An 18,815-nucleotide genomic window follows, 5' to 3' on the forward strand; every position below is an offset into this window, starting at 1 on the left:
GCAATGGCAGATACACCAAATTTCAAACACGTTGGGCTAGGTGGCTTGCATCTTCATATTCTACAGTTACATAGCAGACCTATGTCGACTTATGTCAACCTTAGACCGTTCATAACCATAAATGGAATACAGTAGTGGACAGTGTCTACCTTTTTTTTATGTTTCTTTCAGATACTGAGTGTATCTTATTTTCTTTGGACAATGGATGGACATTACATCGGTACAATTCTTTAGAGATATCACCTCAAGATATGTTACTGTTATGTATTGTTTTGTTTCTTTATTTTTGTTTGAAACTGTGTCAATGTGATTGTAAGATATCTTGGCGTATGCCGCCATGGATGATGCTAATGCTTTATCTGACCGACAGAATCACAATGTGAAGATAGCATTAATGTTTATTTGTTTATGTACGAAGAAAAAAACAAACTTCTCAATAAAAACTATTGAAACAGAAAGATGCTGTATCACACGTTCCCTGGAATCTATTAAAAAGTGTAAATAAAATTATAAAAAATAGTTTTTTTAAATACAGATAAGTCTTCCCTAATAAAAAGTTAAATATCCAGTTTTCCCATAAAAAAAGAACGACCAACAAACATTAACACACATTAAGGCAACATAATGTTGAAAATTACCCAACATTTTTTAAAAGCAGTACAATAATAGAACATCTTTGTAATCATGGGTATCGTTTTAATTGTATCCACCCACAGAATGAAGATTACATGTCATTTTTACTGTAAAGTACACTTCGTAAAAACAAAACCCCTCAAAATGTGTTAAAATATGGTTTTATTTTTGTTCCCCCCCCCCCCCCCACACAAATATTTTTTTATTTTATTGTGCCAAAAGGAAAAGTCTCATAACAAGTGCGATGGCCCAGATTTATCAAACTGTGTGAGAGAGAAAGTGGAGAGATTTTCTCACAGCAACCAATCACAGGTCAGATAACAAGCTTCTGTAAAGTGAATGCTGAGCTTTGATTGGTTGCTGTGGGAAAATCTCTTCACTTTTTTTCTCACGAAGTTTGATATATCTGGGCCAATATGTTGGGCAAAAAACAAGCCCTCATATGGGTCTGTGGATGTAAAAATAAAAGAGCTATGGCTTTTAAAAAGCGAGGAGAAAAGAACGAAAAGGCTAAAAAAGGAAATTGTCTGTGTCCTCAAGGCCAAAATGGGCTGTGCCCTTATGGGGTTAAAAGTTGGTTTTCTCCTGCGCCAAGCGCAGCGCAGAAGAACGCTTTTACCCCATGTATCCTATCCACACAGCTCAACTAATATAACTGGACAGGGGGCAAATTAGAGCTCATATATACACACACACACACACACACACACAGTGATCCCTCAACTTACAATGGCCTCAATATACAATAGTCTCAACATACAATGATCTTTTCAGGACCATTGTAACTTGAAACCATACTCAACATACAATGCTTTGGACAGTCCAGATCTGTGAAATGTGTCAATAACCGGAAGAACTGACCAATCAGAATGGACATTCACTGGTAAAACACCTGTATTGCTGAAGCGTATGCACTGAATTCCTGTCTGGTAGCGCCCCCTACAGTACAGGGATGTATTGCATGTACATGGACTGTACAGGACACCCTGAAGAAGCTCCGGTCCTCTACATAGACAGTGATTTACAGCTTCCAGCAGCTCTTTCTTGCTTTTATATGTAAGCACTTGCTAGATCTATATTAGTTATCTACTTATTTTTCTTTAAAGGGGAACTCTGCGGAACCAAGTAAAAAACAAATGTTTTCAAATCAACTGGTGCCTGAACGGATTTATAAATTACTTCTATTAAAAAAAATATTAATCCTTCCAGTACTTATTAGCTGCTGTATAAAATAGAGACATTTGTGAATTTATTTTCTGTCTGACAACAGTGCTCTCTGCTAACACCCCTGTCCATGTCAGAAACTGTCCAGATTAGAATCATATCCGCATAGAAAACCTCTCCTGCTCTAGACAGTTTCTGACACGACAGAGATGTCAGTGGAGAGAACTGTTGTCAGACAGAAAATAACTTCACAAATGTCTCTGTAGTATATCTGTAGTATATAGTAGCTGATAAGTAACTAGAAGGGTTAAGATTTTTTAATAGAAGTAATTTACAAATCTGTTTAACTTTCTTGCACCAGTTGATTTGAAAACATTTTTTTTCCACTGGAGTTCCCCTTTAATCCTCACTTTTTCCTATTTTTGGATTACATTTTGGGGCTTCAGAACCAATTACCAGGTTTCCATAGACTTATGGTCTCAACATACAATGGTCTTCCTGGAACCAATTAATATTGCAACTTGAGGGAACACTGTGTATATATATATATATATATATATATATATATATATATACATATATATATATATATATATATTGTTAGGATTCGGATAGCTGGATGTGGATCCTCTGTGTCAGCGAGGGATTGGCGTGGACCGTGTCGGTGGACCGGTTCTAGAGTTGCTACTGGTTTTCACCAGAGCCCGCCGCAAAGCGGGATGGTCTTGCTGCGGCGGTAGCAACCAGGTCGTATCCACCGGCAACGGCTCAACCTCGCTGACTGCTGAGAAGGCGTGGGACAGAAGGACTAGGCAGAGGCAAGGTCAGACATAGCAGAAGGTCAGGGCAGGTGGCAAGGTTCGTAGTCAATGAGGATAGCAGGAGATCTGGAACACAGGCTTTGTACAACACTAAACGCTTTCACTGGCACAAGGCAACAAGATCCGGCAAGGAAGTGCAGGGGAAGTGAGGTAATAAGGACAGGGAGCAGGTGGAAGCTAATTAGGCTGATTGGGCCAGGCACCAATCATTGGTGCACTGGCCCTTTAAATCTTAGAGAGCTGGCGCGCGCGCGCCCTAAGGAGTGGAGCCGCGCGCGCAAGGACGTGACAGCCAGGGACCGGGACAGGTGAGTGACTTGGGATGCGATTCGCGAGCGGGCGCGTCCTGCTATGCGAATCGCATCCCCGTCAGCAATGTCAGTGCAGCGCTCACGGTCAGCGGGTCTGACCGGGGCGCTGCAGAGAGAGGAACGCCGCGAGCGCTCCGGGGAGGAGCAGGGACCCGGAGCGCTCGGCGTAACAGTACCCCCCCCTTAGGTCTCCCCCTTTTTTTGTCCGGTAATTGCTTCACGTAGGACGAGGACACTGGGAGCGATTGTAGGGTTTCCTCATCAAAGGCAGGCAGTTCAGAAGGAGTGGGAATGGGGAGGGAGGGCAGAGGGTGAAGCTTGGCACGGGGCAGAGTGTTACCAGGACGGGGGCTATGAGGAGGCAAAGCATAGTCCTGATAGGCCTTGGGGAGACCAGGTGTAGGAGGAGGCACTGAGGCTTGCCTTACGGGACTGGGAGCAGACGTGAGGCATTTTTTATGGCAAGAAGCACCCCAGCTCTTGATCTCCCCGGTGGTCCAATCAAGGGTAGGAGAATGACGTTGGAGCCATGGCAGACCGAGGAGGACTTCAGAGGTGCAGTTGGGCAGAACAAAAAATTTAATTTTTTCGTGATGCAGTCCAATGCTCATAAGCAGGGGTTCTGTGCGGTAACGCACAGTGCAGTCCAATATTACTCCGTTGACAGAAGAAATGTAGAGCGGCTTGACGAGACGGGTCACAGGGATGTTGAACCTATTAACAAAAGTGGCCAAAATAAAATTTCCTGCAGAACCAGAGTCCAAGAAGGCCACAGCTGAGAAGGAGGAGTTGGCAGAAGGAGAAATCCGCAAGGGCACAGCGAGACGTGGAGAAGCAGACTTCACACCAAGAGACGCACTCCCACGTGAGCTGGGTGCGTGCGTTTCCCAGACGCGGAGGACGAATAGGGCAATCCACTAGGAAATGTTCGGTACTAGCGTAGTACAGACATAAATTTTTATCTCTGCGGTGAGTCCTCTCTTCATGGGTCAGGCGAGAACGATCCACTTGCATAGCCTCCTCGCCGGGAGGCACAGGGGTAGATTGCAAAGGATACTGGGAGAGAGGTGCCCAGAGATCAAGGTCCTTTTCCTGGCGGAGCTCCTGGTGTCTTTCAGAAAAACGCATGTCAATGCGGGTGGCCAAATGGATAAGTTCATGCAGTTTGGCAGGAATTTCTGGTGCGGCCAGCACATCCTTGATGTTACTGGATAGGCCTTTTTTGAAGGTCGCGCAGAGGGCCTCATTGTTCCAAGATAATTCAGAGGCGAGGGTACGAAATTGGATGGCATATTCGCCCACAGAAGAATCTCCTTGGACAAGGTTCAACAAGACAGTTTCGGCAGAAGAGGCTCGGGCTGGTTCCTCGAAGACACTACGAACCTCAGCGAAGAAGGACTGAACAGTGGCAGTGACAGGATCGTTGCGGTCCCAGAGCGGTGTGGCCCATGACAAGGCCTTCCCAGACAGGAGACTAACCACGAAAGCCACCTTTGACCGTTCTGTGGGAAATTGGTCCGACAACATCTCCAAATGTAGGGAACATTGAGACAGGAAACCACGGCAGAGTTTAGAGTCCCCATCATATTTGTCCGACAGGGACAAGCGGAGGTTAGGAGCGGCCACTCGCTGCGGAGGAGGTGCAGGAGCTGGCGGAGGAGATGGTTGCTGCTGTAGCTGTGGCAGAAGTTGCTGTAGCATAGCGGTCAACTGCGACAGCTGCTGACCTTGTTGGGCGATCTGTTGGGATTGCTGGGCGACCACCGTGGATAGGTCAGCGAGACTTGGCAGCGGCACCTCAGCGGGATCCATGGCCAGATCTACTGTTAGGATTCGGCAGGCTGGATGTGGATCCTCTGTGTCAGCGAGGGATTGGCGTGGACCGTACCGGTGGACCGGTTCTAAGCTGCTACTGGTATTCACCAGAGCCCGCCGCAAAGCGGGATGGTCTTGCTGCAGCGGTAGCAACCAGGTCGTATCCACCGGTAACGGCTCAACCTCGCTGACTGCTGAGAAGGCGTGGGATAGAAGGACTAGACAGAGGCGAGGTCAGACGTAGCAGAAGGTCAGGGCAGGCGGCAAGGTTCGTAGTCAATGGTAATAGCAGAAGGTCTGGAAACACTGGTATGGCAATCACAGGAAACGCTTTCTCTAGGCACAAGGGCAACAAGATCCGGCAATGCAGGGAAGGGAAAGTGAGTTTATAAAGGCGTGGAGCAGGTGGGAGCTAATGACACTTATTGGGCCAGGCACCGATCATTGGTGCACTGGCCCTTTAAATCTTAGAGAGCTGGTGCGCGGGCCCTAGAGAGCGGAGCCACGCGCGCCAGGACGTGACAGCCGGGGACCGGGACAGGTAAGTGGATTGGGATGCGATCCGCGAGCGGGCGCGTCCCGCTATGCGAATCGCATACCCGTCAGCAATGTCAGTGCAGCGCTCCCGGTCAGCAGGTCTGACCGGGGCGCTGCAGAGAGGAGAACGCCGCGAGCACTCCGGGGAGGAGCAGGGACCCGGAGCGCTCGGCGTAACAGCGGCTGTATGCTACAGAAGAAATTATTTTCTTTTGGGATTTCTTTTCTGTCACGACCACAGTGCTGACACCTCTGTCCATGTCAGGAACTGTCCAGAGCAGTAAATGTTTACTATGGGGATTTTCTCCTGCTCTCCACAGTTCCTGACATGGACAAAGGTATCAGAAGAGAACACTGTGGTCATGACAGAAAAGAAATCCAAAAAGAAAAGAACTTCCTCTGTAGTATACAGCAGCTGATAAGTACTGGAAGGATTAAGCTGTTTTAATAGAAGTAATTTACAAATCTGTTTAACTTTCTGGCATCAGTTGATTTAAAAAAAAAAAAAAAAAAAAGTTTTCCACCGGAGTACTCCTTTAATACCCTATTTTCAAAGGTTTAGCACAACTTTCTGGCACTCAAAAGTGTTGCAGTTAATACCAAGTAAACCTGGTATAAAATGATGTGCTTCTTTCCTTTTTTTATGTTTTGGCCTCGGGACAAACGTGCCCCAAATTTTTAAAAGACCAAATACACTTCTGAAAATGAGGTGCAGGTAACCATCTTTGAGGCACAAAAAATGAACTGATTACACAAGTCTTTGAATATTGCCTCCTTGTGTACAACCACCCGAGAAGAGATTCTATAAAACTAGCAGACTACACAGGACTGAGATTTGCTGTTTCAACCAATGCATTATTAGAATTATTTTGATATTCTATTATTTAGAAATTTAATAGAAAATGCAGACTATAGATTACAGGTTAGAATTCATAAAGGTAACTATGGTGTCCATTTAACTCAATAATCCCAAGCAGTAGTGATGTGGGCTCTATCCCCTAAACCCCAACAATGAACTATTCTGAGATGTATGTGTCATACTAGTATTAATTGCTAATATTCTCTGGTATTCACAGATTTCAAGAGCAGACAAGCAATGCATGCTGGCATGCCTGGGAAAAAACAATAAAGAGTATTGTGGAAGTCACATTTTTCTGGGAGGAACTTTGTTAAAGCAGCTGTATCCTGTACTGTTATTAGGGAACGTTTAATTCTCCAGAGAAAAAGTCTTAAGATTGCTGAGAAAATTGGCTAATCAAATGTGTAAAGATGATGGAAAATGTGGCCCCTTATCGCACTTTCTGCAGCAAATCAAATCAAATACTTCAGAACTAATGAGAGGAAAAGATCAGGTTAAAGACATGCTTATTATTAGCTGTGTTCCTGCAGCGCAACACTTATATGCAGATGTTATCTAGTTAACACCTTTAGGTATGTGAAAATGATTTAAAGTGTTGTTGCTTAGGAATATCTTACAAAGTCAAAAAAACTCTTGAATAGTCAGCTAGGCCTTTGCTAGGTTTTGAATTGACATACCATTGTTTTTATTTTTTCGCTCTTAACATTAATCCCCAATATGGTCTAAATTAACAAAAAATGACTAACCTTCTGTGCTATAGTCCCCCATTATGTATTGTTTCTGTTTGCAGCACAATGAAGTGTCATACATAGGCAATTGACTACAGCGCTGACATTACATACATACTGACAAGGGTCAAGATCTTAGAACCGATATAGTAAAATTGGAGAACACTTTATACATTTTCCATCATCCTAGGCCATGTTCACACGGAAGAAGATTTTGTGGAATGTCTGCCCGGAAATACAGACTGACATCCCGCAGATAGCGTAAGGCAATGCATTTCTGAGCGAATTCCACCAAAAGAAATGACATGTTAATTCTTTTGGCAGACATGCGAATTTCCACGGCGGAAACATCTGTCACAATGTGCACATTGCAGCAGACTCCCATCTAAAACAATAAGACTCTACTGCAACTAAACTTCCGATCTGAATTTTTTTGTCAGATTCCACCTGAAAATTCTGTTGTGTGAACACGACCTTAGAGGCATAAGCAAATGCATAGGTTACCAGGTCCTAGAATCCATTTACTGAAGCTTGATTCAAAACAGTCTGGTCATGAATGGAGTTTATGGTTATGAAAAATGATAAGCTCTTTCACTGCATAAGGCTTATGTAAGACATCATGATTTTACATGGTTGTTGTTTTTAGAATATAAGGGCTCGACCAAGCCGCACATGCAATAAGCCAAGTGCAACATGCATTTAAAGTCAGATAGGAGGATTAAAATGTTAATTTCCTAGCTTTTTGTAACTAAATCTGGTCATATGGCTCAGCTGTCAGCTGAATGCTTATTCTGTCCACATCTTTCACAACCATCCCATACACCTGACCAAGCAAGCGTGTGATCTAGATGATGTCACACGCAGGTTTGTTTTGTTTTTTCTAGCAGTACTAAAGTAATTGCAAATCTAATCACTTTCTGCACCAGAATTAGACCATCTACTGATAATTTTCCAAAGAACTTTAGTGCTGTACTAATAATTTTCTTCAGATCTATCCATTGGTGACATACTGTTTATGTACAAAATAACAGCAGACAGTGATAGTCTACCTTCTACTTTTTTAAAGAGTACCTCTCATGATCTTATGATTTTATTATTTTCTTAGTTTTCTACCTTGATATTGCTCTGTATTTTCTGCTCAGTTTCAGTCAGATTCACAGACTGGGAAGGGGCGTTACCCAGCAGGTGTGACATCATCTGAAGCCATACAGGGGAGAACTTTCTCCCTCACTCTGCTACACACAGCCCAGAGTAGTTCAGTGTGGGATTAGCTATAATAGGCTGCACCCCCCCATCCCCCCTCACTCAGCACTCCAGACTGCATTTCCTGGTGTTGGACTTCTGCTAGGCCAGCAGGAGTCCAAACTCTGTACAAGTGATAGGGAGAAATGTGCTCTGGACAAGTAGGGGTACACCTAGTGGCAGCTTTTTTAAATAAAATAAAACAGAGAGAACTTCATATTTTTTTTAACAAAGTACATTACAAAGATTTTTTTTATTTACATTAAAGAGTGCAATAGCAAAAATAAGTTTTAATGGCAGTGCCCATTTAAGCTTAGAGAATGGGACCATTTAGGGAAAACATTGACTCTCTTACCTCTTCTCTGTGGTTCTTTATTGGCATACAAAGAATACTTTGCGTTTTGTACCCGGTAATTTGGTCAACTTCTGCGTTGAATCTTGAATCCTAAAAAAAGGCAAAAAAAAGCATTGTGTAAATAAATAAATGATAACAGCTTCAGAAATTGTAACTGGTATCCCATCTATATATTTATTTACTGGTGTCACTTTCTGACTGTTGGGGCTTGTTCACACAGGGGAAAATTTTAACAAAGTGGCAGTATTATTGCTGTTTATGATGGAAAATGCATGTATAAATATATATATATATATATATATATATATATATATATATATATATATGTTTACAGTACAGACCAAAAGTTTGGACACACCTTCTCATTCAAAGAGTTTTCTTAATTTTCATGACTATGAAAATTGTAGATTCACACTGAACGCATCAAAACTATGAATTAACACGTGGAATTATAGACATAACAAAAAAGTGTGAAACAACTGAAAATATGTCATATTCTAGGTGGAAAGTGTCTCCAAGTGCAGTCACAAAAACCATCAAGAGCAACAAAGAAACTGGCTCACATGCGGACTGCCCCAGGAAAGGAAGACCATGAGTCACCTCTGCTGCAGAGGATAAGTTCATCCGAGTCACCAGCCTCAGAAATCGCAGGTTAATAGCAGCTCCGATTAGAGACCAGGTCAATGCCACACAGAGTTCTAGCAGCAGACACATCTCTAGAACAACTGTTAAGAGGAGACTGTGTGAATCAGGCCTGCATGGTAGAATATCTGCAAGGAAACCACTGCTAAGGACAGGAAACTAGCAGAAGAGACTTGTTTGGGCTAAAGAACACAAGGAATGGACACTAGACCAGTGGAAATGTGTGCTTTGGTCTGATGAGTCCAAATTTGAGATCTTTGGTTCCAACCACCGTGTCTTTGTGGAGGAGGAGGTGTGATGGTGTGGGGGTGCTTTGCTGGTAACACTGTTGGGGATTTATTCAAAATTGAAGGCATACTGAACCAGCATGGCTATCACAGCATCTTGCAGTGGCATGCTATTTAGCTGAACCATCATTTATTTTTCAACAGGACAATGACCCCAAACACACCTCCAGGCTGTGTAAGGGCTATTTGACCGAGAAGGAGAGTGATGGGGTGCTGCGCCAGATGACCTGGCCTCCACAGTCACCAGACCTGAACCCAATGAAGGCAAAAGGGCCAACAAGTGCTATGCATCTCTGGGAACTCCTTCAAGACTGTTGGAAGACCATTTCAGGTGACTAACTCTTGAAGCTCATCAAGAGAATGCCAAGAGTGTGCAAAGCAGTAATCAAAGCAAAAGGTGGCTACTTTGAAGAACCTAGAATATGACATATTTTCAGTTGTTTCACACTTTTTTATAATGTCTATAATGCCACATGTGTTAATTCATAGTTTTGATGCCTTTAGTGTGAATCTACAATTGTCATAGTCATGAAAATAAAGAAAACTCATTGAATGAGAAGGTGTGTCCAAACTTTTGGTCTGTAGTGTATATAAATATATATATATATATATATATATATATATATATATATTTACACTGTGTGAGCACAGCCTTGTACTTTCTGTGATGAGGAGGAGGTCACCACTAATGATTTATATTACAAAGTTTCTTTTAAATCATTTTTATGAATGGGCCCAGATATGTTTTGATTGCATCGGGTTTCACTCCTGGTGAGCCTGGTGAGTTTGTGGTAGCACACCGCTAACTTCCTGGCTGTCCATCAAATCCGACCGTTTTGTTCTGAAAGTCTATACAGAAAAACGGTTGGATCTGCTGGTGGTCAAGTGAAGCGCAATGTCGTGCACTTCCCCATTCTATAACTAGTGAATGCAGCAGGTGTCAGGAGTGAGACCTGGTGCAATCAATGCTTTTGACATGGGCAGCCTGCTAAAAGTTTCATTTTTTCCCCCAATTTTACAATCTATATAAAATGAATAGTAAAATCTTATAGTTTTCATTCTGACCACTAAGTTTTATAAGCTGAGACATTTTGTTCTGTACAGGTCAATTTCTAGTAGTGACCTCCTTATCATTACAGTAAGTATTAGAACTTATGTTTTGACCAACGCCAGCTGCATTATCTCCTTGTTGGGAAGCTTAACTAATAAAATTCGGTCTTCTGTTATGGAGAAGTAAACTAAAAGACGGCAACAAATATCACTACACTTCCTGTCGTCACTTTTGCAGAAATAACCAAGCTAATAAACAGCTATATATCAGTAAGTAAAAAAAAAATAAAAAATCATTACCAAACTTTTGGCTGCTGCCAACTTTCGATTTACTCATGTATGGTCAGGAAATTGGTGAAAAGTCCTATGTAAAAAAAGTCAAAATAATCTTTGCTTGATAGAATCAATGTATTTCTGCTGTACAACAACAAACATCCGATGTCTTCAATATAAACTAAAAGACCTATGAAGGAAATTAATCTAAAGAAAAAAAAAGTGAAACTGAAAGTTATTTCACCCGCACTAAACCCAATATACTGGGTTATAGTAAAAATGAATAGCTGTAAAAAGAGGGGTCACTTACGCATATAGGTGTAGTATTTCGCGAATTGTGCCATGTCTAAATCCGCTGCCACTGCGCAGAGCCTGCCAGGGGTGAGGGGTGGGGGGATTGGGGGAGAACATAGGTGCTTTGCTCCTCGCTACACCCAACTTCATAGAGCTCATGCCCTTCCTACCAGGTTTTCGCGTCACCTAAGGGTGCGGGCTGAGGGGAAGTGAATATTGATGAGGCAGGGGAGTAGGGCCAGCTGGCTCTCAGCCTCCACTGTGCAGAGCTGCGCAATGGCAGATTTAGAAATAGAACAACTTTACAGCTATTTACTTGCACTGTAACCCAGTATATTGGGTTAAGTGTGGGTGAAATAGCTGTCAGTTTCTTTTTAACCAATTTCTGTTGGAGAAACAAGAACAAGCAGAACATGGCAATAAATTCTAATTTTATCATAATGGTAGTGCAATAGTGCTGTGCTTCATTCACAGTGTCTGCTTCCCAGGGTAGAAATCAATGTGTAATAAAGGCATGAACCTCGTGTGACCCTACACTGCCATGATTAGGTCCTTTCTCATTGTTGCCACTTTCAGTTATTGGACAATTCACTTTTATGCAGGGACATTACCTAATAATAAATACAGAGCTAACAATATTGTTGCTACAGTAACATAGTACAACACATTTGTCTTTGTTACAGTACCAGCTGTATATGCTAACTGCTGAATGAATCCTGCACTAATCCTGTACATATACAAGGAAATGCTTATTTAAAAGAGCATACTCAAGCTATATTGTTTAATTCTAAAAACTAGAAAGAATAAATTACAGTAAATAAAATATTTATATCTCCTTTACCAAAATATTATAAAAAGTATAATTTTCACAAACTGGACTACAAAATATTTTGGTATGCATAGACTTGTGTTTAAGGGGCATCGCTGGACAATTTTGGTGTGTTTCCAGGCATAATGGGGTGGGCCTTAAACTGGGCCAATCACTTCTGAGATAAACTCAGCTTATAGCAGCTGGGGTTGGAGTTATTATGCAGTTTTGAAGTGCAGTACAAGCCAGTAAAGCATTTAATACGATAAGTGATTTGTATTGTTTTTGAAGTCTGATCTACCTGTCGACATTCCTGCTTTGATCAATAAGATGTACTGTATTTTAATTGTGTATTAACATTAGTTTGATGTAAATTCTGAAGGTTGACAGCAGACTTTTTATGGACTGGAGTATATTTGCACAAAAAAATTGCTCCAAAAATTGCCTTCAGATGCTGCATCAAAGGAAAAATGGCTTATACTTAAGGTGCATTTCAGAAGTGGAATCAGTGGTGTTATTTAAAAAGTTGCACATTTTTGCACAAAAGCAGAGTTCCTGACTTTGGCTTAGGAAAGTTTGTCAAAAAATCTGACAATTTCCGATAGGTGGTTTGTCTGTGTAATGTGGATAGAACTTCACTTTAAAGGGGTATTCCAGGCAAAACCTTTATATATATATATATATATATATATATATATATATATCAACTGGCTCCAGAAAGTTAAACAGATTTGTAAATTACTTATATTAAAAAATCTTAATCCTTCCAATAGTTATTAGCTTCTGAAGTATTCTGTCTAACTGCTCAATGATGATGTCACGTCACGGGAGCTGTGCATGATGGGAGAATATCCCCATAGGAACTGCACAGCTCCTGAGACGTGAGTCATCAGAGAGCAGTTAGACAGAAAACAACAACTCAACTTCAGAAGCTAATAACTATTGGAAGGATTAAGATTATTTAATAGAAGTAATTTACAAATTTGTTTAACTTTCCGGAGCCAGTTGATAAATAAAAAAAGGTTTTGGCCTTGAATACCCTTTAATTTTAGCAGTGGACTGCCTAAGGATATGTTCTCACTATGGATTTAGTTTTAAGGTGGAATGTCTACAAGAAATTGCTCACAGGTTTCACATTGTAACACACTCCCATTGACTGCAATGTGAACGTCCACGAGGATTTGAATTCTGGTGAAAGACTGAAAATAATGAATCTTTCACCAAGTCAATTTCTGTGCTAATTACTGTGGCAAATTGCACAGAAAAGAAGTTCTGAATTAGTCTAATTTCTGCTCCATTTACCATGGAGCAGAAAGGACACGGAATTCAGTTAAGACATTTTCCTCTCTGAATTCCGTAGTGTGAACATACCCTAATTGTCACCGTTACAAGAGATGGAAGCAGACAAGGGGAGCTGAGCTGCAGCAACCCAGCATAGCCACTCTATTTTAGATCTATTGATGATATTACACTTTAATTCCAAAGCTGGATAGAAATATAAAGATTTGAATTATAATTAATTTTGGTAAAAAATTCAAGGAAATGTATAGCTTTTGTATGATTCAACAGAGACCCTAGTATTTTTACATAAGGTGAAGTGTGGGTAAGGGGGTCTTCCATAACCTTATAGCTGATGCCCCGTGTACCTTTTTTTGATTTTCCTATTTCTCCTGCTATGTTATAGATATTTGTACTTTTGTCCTGTATATTTACATGCTTCCTCCTCCTACCTCCTCTCCCATTATACCAAACACACCTAGAGGCTAAGTTTTAGTATCTGCTTTGAGATCCTCTTAGTACTGCCCTCTCCCTTATATGCCAATTTATTACGCATTGCTGTACAGGATTGGTTGTTTCGTTTCCCAATGGGACTCACAATATGGGCAGGTGGAAGCACATGTAAACATAGGAAGAACATACAAACTCCTTTCAAATAATGTCCTTGGTGGGATTTGATTCCAGGACTCCAGTGCTGCAAGGTTACAGTATTAGTGGTCTCCTCCATATCATGCTGTCCTTACTGCTACATCTTCTCTGGGCCACAAAGTTAGTTCTGACTTAAGGGGGAGAGATCAAATCCACATAAAATTTCAGCCAGCCCATAGGAGGGATGCCTGCCCCCACCCACCCGATGCCTTGTCCTGTGATATCACTTAAACAAAGAAATCACAGGCAGATCAGTCATGTGATGCAGACTAAGAACACAAGAAGCTCTGGAAATAAAAAAAAATGTGTATAGAACATTGTGCTATTTCCATCAGAAACTATGTTTGAAGACTTCATCAGTCTTGGCAGATTTGATGGAAGGTATGGCACAGCTTGTAGCACTATTCTTCCCATCAAAATGACATAAACCCAGACAGAACCAATTATAAGCCAATGCGGTTTGTTGGGCACCAATGGTATCATCATAGGCTGGATTAAGCAAAGTGTTGTAGCTATGAAATTCTTGTTTTTCCTTTGTAATAAATTAGAAAAATAAAATTTTAACATTTTATTTTGACATTCTTATTATGGGGTATTAAAGGCAGGTGGGGGAAAACATGATTTTTTTTTTTATTTTAACACTAGTCGGCAATATAACAAAATGTGAAAAAAGTTAAAGGGTCTAAAGACTTTCCAAATACATTGTATATAATAGTAACAAATTATATAAAATAAATAACACACAGAATAATAGTTCAAGGTTTTTTTTTTTCTGATACAGCAGGTCTCACTAAATAAACATGATTCTATGCTGAGGGAATAACAGATTTTAGAAAATGTATGGCACTGTGGCAAATTGTACCATTTTATATACAGATAATGAAAGTGAAAATTACGGAGAGAAGTACTCTACTGCAGTTATTGAAAATGGAAGAAGCCATGAAGCCGTGACACTTTTACGGCTTACTTAGTTTAAGCCCGAGACATAAATAATTTATATTTCTTTAGATAAAAACATGCTTTTCTCAAAGAGAAGAGACAGACTGAGTCATGCTGTCCCCACCTCTTTGAGAAATCACTGGAGGGAGTAGACAAAATTGTATACACAGCCTATAAAACAAATAACTTACAGTTCTAACAAAAGTTTGGGTTAATTGAAGAGCTACAGGCTGAAAACAGCAGATAAAGTAAAAAATGTAAAAAAAAATTGGAACTTTTTCTAACCTTTTCTTATGTTGTGGTTTTTTGTTTCTCTACGGGAAGTATCAAAGGGGCCAATATATACATGTACTAGGGGCTGTATTATATCTATTAGTGCTATGCTTATTTGTTCTTTACATTGAAAATCACTGAAGGATATCAAGATCATTGATGTATCAATGAAGCATGGCCTGTGTCATATAAAGGATTTTACCATGAACACATAATTATGTATTCTTAACTATGGGATCTAGGATCTCATACCTTATTACAGTGTTTTCAAAACCAGGGTGCCTCCAGCTGATGCAAAACAACAACTCTCTGCATGACCAGACAGCTAAAGGTTGTCATGGCATGCTGGGAGTTGTAGTTTTGCATCCGCTGGAGGCACCCTGGTTGGGAACACTGCCTTATTAAATGACACAGATCACTGCATAGACTAGATACAACTGTATCCATTTCTAAGCTGGAAGCAGGTCTAGGTACATAGGTTCACACAACTAATAACCATGTGGTTTCTGGCACAGAAACCACTCTGATTTCCGCATCAAAAATTGTGTAGAGTCACCTCTGAAAATGTTTCCACTAACTGCATTGGAAAATTAAAGGGGTTATCCAGGAAAAAAAACTTTTTTTTATATAACAACTGAATCCAGAAAGTTAAACAGATTTGTAAATTACTACTATTAAAAAAATCTTAATCCTTTCAGTACTTATGAGCTACTGAAGTTGAGTTGTTCTTTTCTGTCTAAGTGCTCTCTGATGACACCTGTCTCGGGAACTGTCCAGAGTAGAAGCAAATCCCCATAGCAAACCTCTTCTACCCTTTGCAGTTCCCGAGACAAGCAGAGATGTCAGCAGAGAGACAGTTGCCAGACAGAAAAGAACAACTCAACTTCAGCAGCTGATAATTATTGGAAGGATTAAGATTTTTTAATAGACGTAATTTACAAATCTGCTTAACTTTCTGGAGCCAGCTGATATAAAAAAAAAAAAATCCTGGAATACCCCTGATCTGCACTTGATGACACGCTAAAGCTTCCACCAAAATCAATGGGAGTTTCACAGAGTTGGGGCACAGCATGGTTTTTTTACACGGATAACGGCGCAGTTTCTGCTGCAAAACCATGATGTTAAAGGGGTACTCCGGTGCATTATTTTTTTTCAAACAACTGGTGCCAGAAAGTTAAAATCTTTACCCTTGAGTGATTTTTGGAAGTTGTATGCTAAAGAGGAAATTCTTTTCTTTTTGAAATTTTTTTTTGTCTTGCTCTCTGCTGACACCTCTGTCCGTGTCAGGAATTGTCCATAGCAGCACAGGTTTGCAAAGGGGATTTTCTCTGTAGCATAAAGCTGCTAAAAAGTACTGGAAGAGTAAATATTTTTTTAATAGAAGCGATTTACAAATATGTTTAACTTTCTGGCACCAGTTGATTTAAAAACAAAATAAAAATGTTTTTCACCGGAGAACCCCTTTAACCCCTTACCGACCACGGACGTAAATGTACGTCCTGGCTTGGCGGTACTTCGCGCACCAGGACGTACATTTATGTCCTGTGTATGACCGCGAGCATCGGAGCGGTGCTCGCGTCATACACGGCAGGTTCCGGCTGCTATCAGCAGCCGGGGACCCGCCGGTAATCGCCGTCATCCGCGATCGTCCGGATGTCCGCCATTAACCCCTCGGATGCCGTGATCAGTACAGATCACGGCATCTGCGGCAATGCGCATGTTAAAATAGATGATTGGATCGGCCGCAGCGCTGCCGCGGCATTCCAATCATCTGTAATGGCAGACGGAGGTCCCCTCACCTGCCTCCGTCTCCTGGCGTCTTCTGCTCTGGTCTGAGATCAAGCAGACCAGAGCAGAAGATGACCGATTATACTGATCAATGCTATGTCCTATGCATAGCACTGAACAGTATTAGCAATCAAATGATGTCCCTATGGGGACATAAAAAGTGTAAAAAAAAAAAAAGTAGAAAAATGTTAAAATAAAAAAAAAGTGAAAAATCCCCATCCCCAATAAAAATGAAAATTGTCAGTTTTTCCCATTTTACCCCCAAAAAGCGTAAATTTTTTTAAAATCTTTTTTTTTTCTTATAAACATATTTGGTATCGCGTAAATGTCCAAACTATTAAAATATAATGTTAATGATCCCGTACGGTGAATGGCGTAAATGCAAAAAAAAAAAAAAAATGCTGCTTTTTGTCACATTTTACTCCCCAAAAAATTGATAAAAAGTGATCTAAAAGTTTTATATATGCAAATGTGGTATCAATAAAAAAAGTACAGATGACGGCGCAAAAAAGTTAGCGATTTTTAAGTACTGATTTTGTACAAAAAGTTTTAGATTTTTTTTAAGCAGTACAAAATTATAAAAGTATCTAGCCATGGGTATAATATTAATTGTATTGACCCACAGAATAAAGAACACGTCATTTTTACCATAAAGTGTACAGTGTGAAAACGAAACCCTCATTAAATTTAAATTTCCTCCCTAAAAAAAATAATTTTTTGGGTTCGCAGCACATTTTATGGTAAAATTAGAGGTTTTATTGCAAAGTACAATTGGTCAGGCAAAAAACAAGCCCTTATATGGGTCTGTAGATGGAAATATAAAAAAGTTATGGATTTTAGAAGGCAAGGAGGAAAAAACGAAAATGCAAAAATAAAATTGTCTTGGTCCTTAAAGGGGTACTCCGCCCCTAGACATCTTATCCACTATCAAAAGGATAGGGGATAAGATGTCAGATTGCCGGGGTCCCGCCACTGGGGACCCCCGCAATATAGCAAGCAGCACCCCCCTGTAACTGCTTCCGGAAGCGCTGGAGGTTCTCTGGCTAATTCCTCCCGACCACGGGGAAGGAAGATCGTGATGTCACGACTCCACCCCGTCTGACGGTAATCTATGCAGATAAAAGTCCTAAGAATAAAGGGAAAAGCATATACGTCCACCAAAAGTAATCATCTGAGAAAAATTTTGGTATACAGACTAACAGTGTGAACAAAGTACAAGATACACAGAACTAGTATAATCAGCAGATAATATAGTGAACACAATACAGACCACTCCACAAGACCCTTGACACTGGTTACACTGACCTTTTTAACCCCTTAAGGACCCGGGCTTTTTCCGTTTTTTCATTTTCAATTTTTCCTCCTTAACTTTAAAAAATCATAACTCTTAAAAATTTTCACCTAAAATTCTATATGATGGCTTATTTTTTGCGTCACTAATTCTACTTTGTAATGACATTAGTCATTTTACCCAAAAATCTACGGTGAAACGGGAAAAAAAATCAATGTGTGACAAAATTGATGAAAAAACACTTTTGTAAGTTTTGGGGGGCTTCCGTTTTTACGCAGTACATTTTTCGGCAAAAATGATACCTTATCATTATTCAGTAGGTCCATAGGGTTAAAATGATACCCTACTTATATAGGTTTGATTTTGTATCAACTCAGAAAAAAATTATGAATACATGCAGGAAAATTTATGCGTTTAAAATGGTCATCTTCTGACCCCTATAACTTTTTTATTTTTCTATGTTCAGGGTGCTATGAGGGCTCATTTTTTGCGCTGTGATCTGAAGTTTTTAGCGGTACCATTTTTGTTCTGATCAGACTATCACTTTTTTTTTTTGGGGGTGTACGCCATTGAACGTGCGGTTTAAAAAGCGGTATATTTTTATAATACGGACATTTCCGCACGTGGCGATACCACGTTTATTTTTATTTACACTGTGTTTTTTTTTATTCTTGGAAATGCCGGGTGATTCAAACTTTTATTAGGGGAAGGGATAATTGAAAGGGTTAATGATTTTTTTACACTTTTCTTATGAAATATTATAGCTCCTATAGGGGGCT

At 40.4% G+C, this 18,815-nt stretch overlaps 1 protein-coding gene across 11 annotated transcripts in view; it reads right to left on the reverse strand.

Annotated features, from left to right (window-relative positions):
- Positions 1-18,815, reverse strand: part of PDE5A (phosphodiesterase 5A) — a 352,640-nt gene that overhangs the window by 191,341 nt on the left and 142,484 nt on the right. For all 11 annotated transcript variants that reach the window (XM_056565902.1, XM_056565920.1, XM_056565896.1 and 8 more), the window contains one exon: positions 8,466-8,555. In XM_056565902.1, the coding sequence (XP_056421877.1) occupies positions 8,466-8,555 (90 nt within the window). The remainder of the gene's footprint in view (positions 1-8,465; positions 8,556-18,815) is intronic.

The sequence above is a fragment of the Hyla sarda genome, chromosome 1 (genome assembly GCF_029499605.1).
Source record: "Hyla sarda isolate aHylSar1 chromosome 1, aHylSar1.hap1, whole genome shotgun sequence".
NCBI classification, from domain to species: domain Eukaryota; kingdom Metazoa; phylum Chordata; class Amphibia; order Anura; family Hylidae; genus Hyla; species Hyla sarda.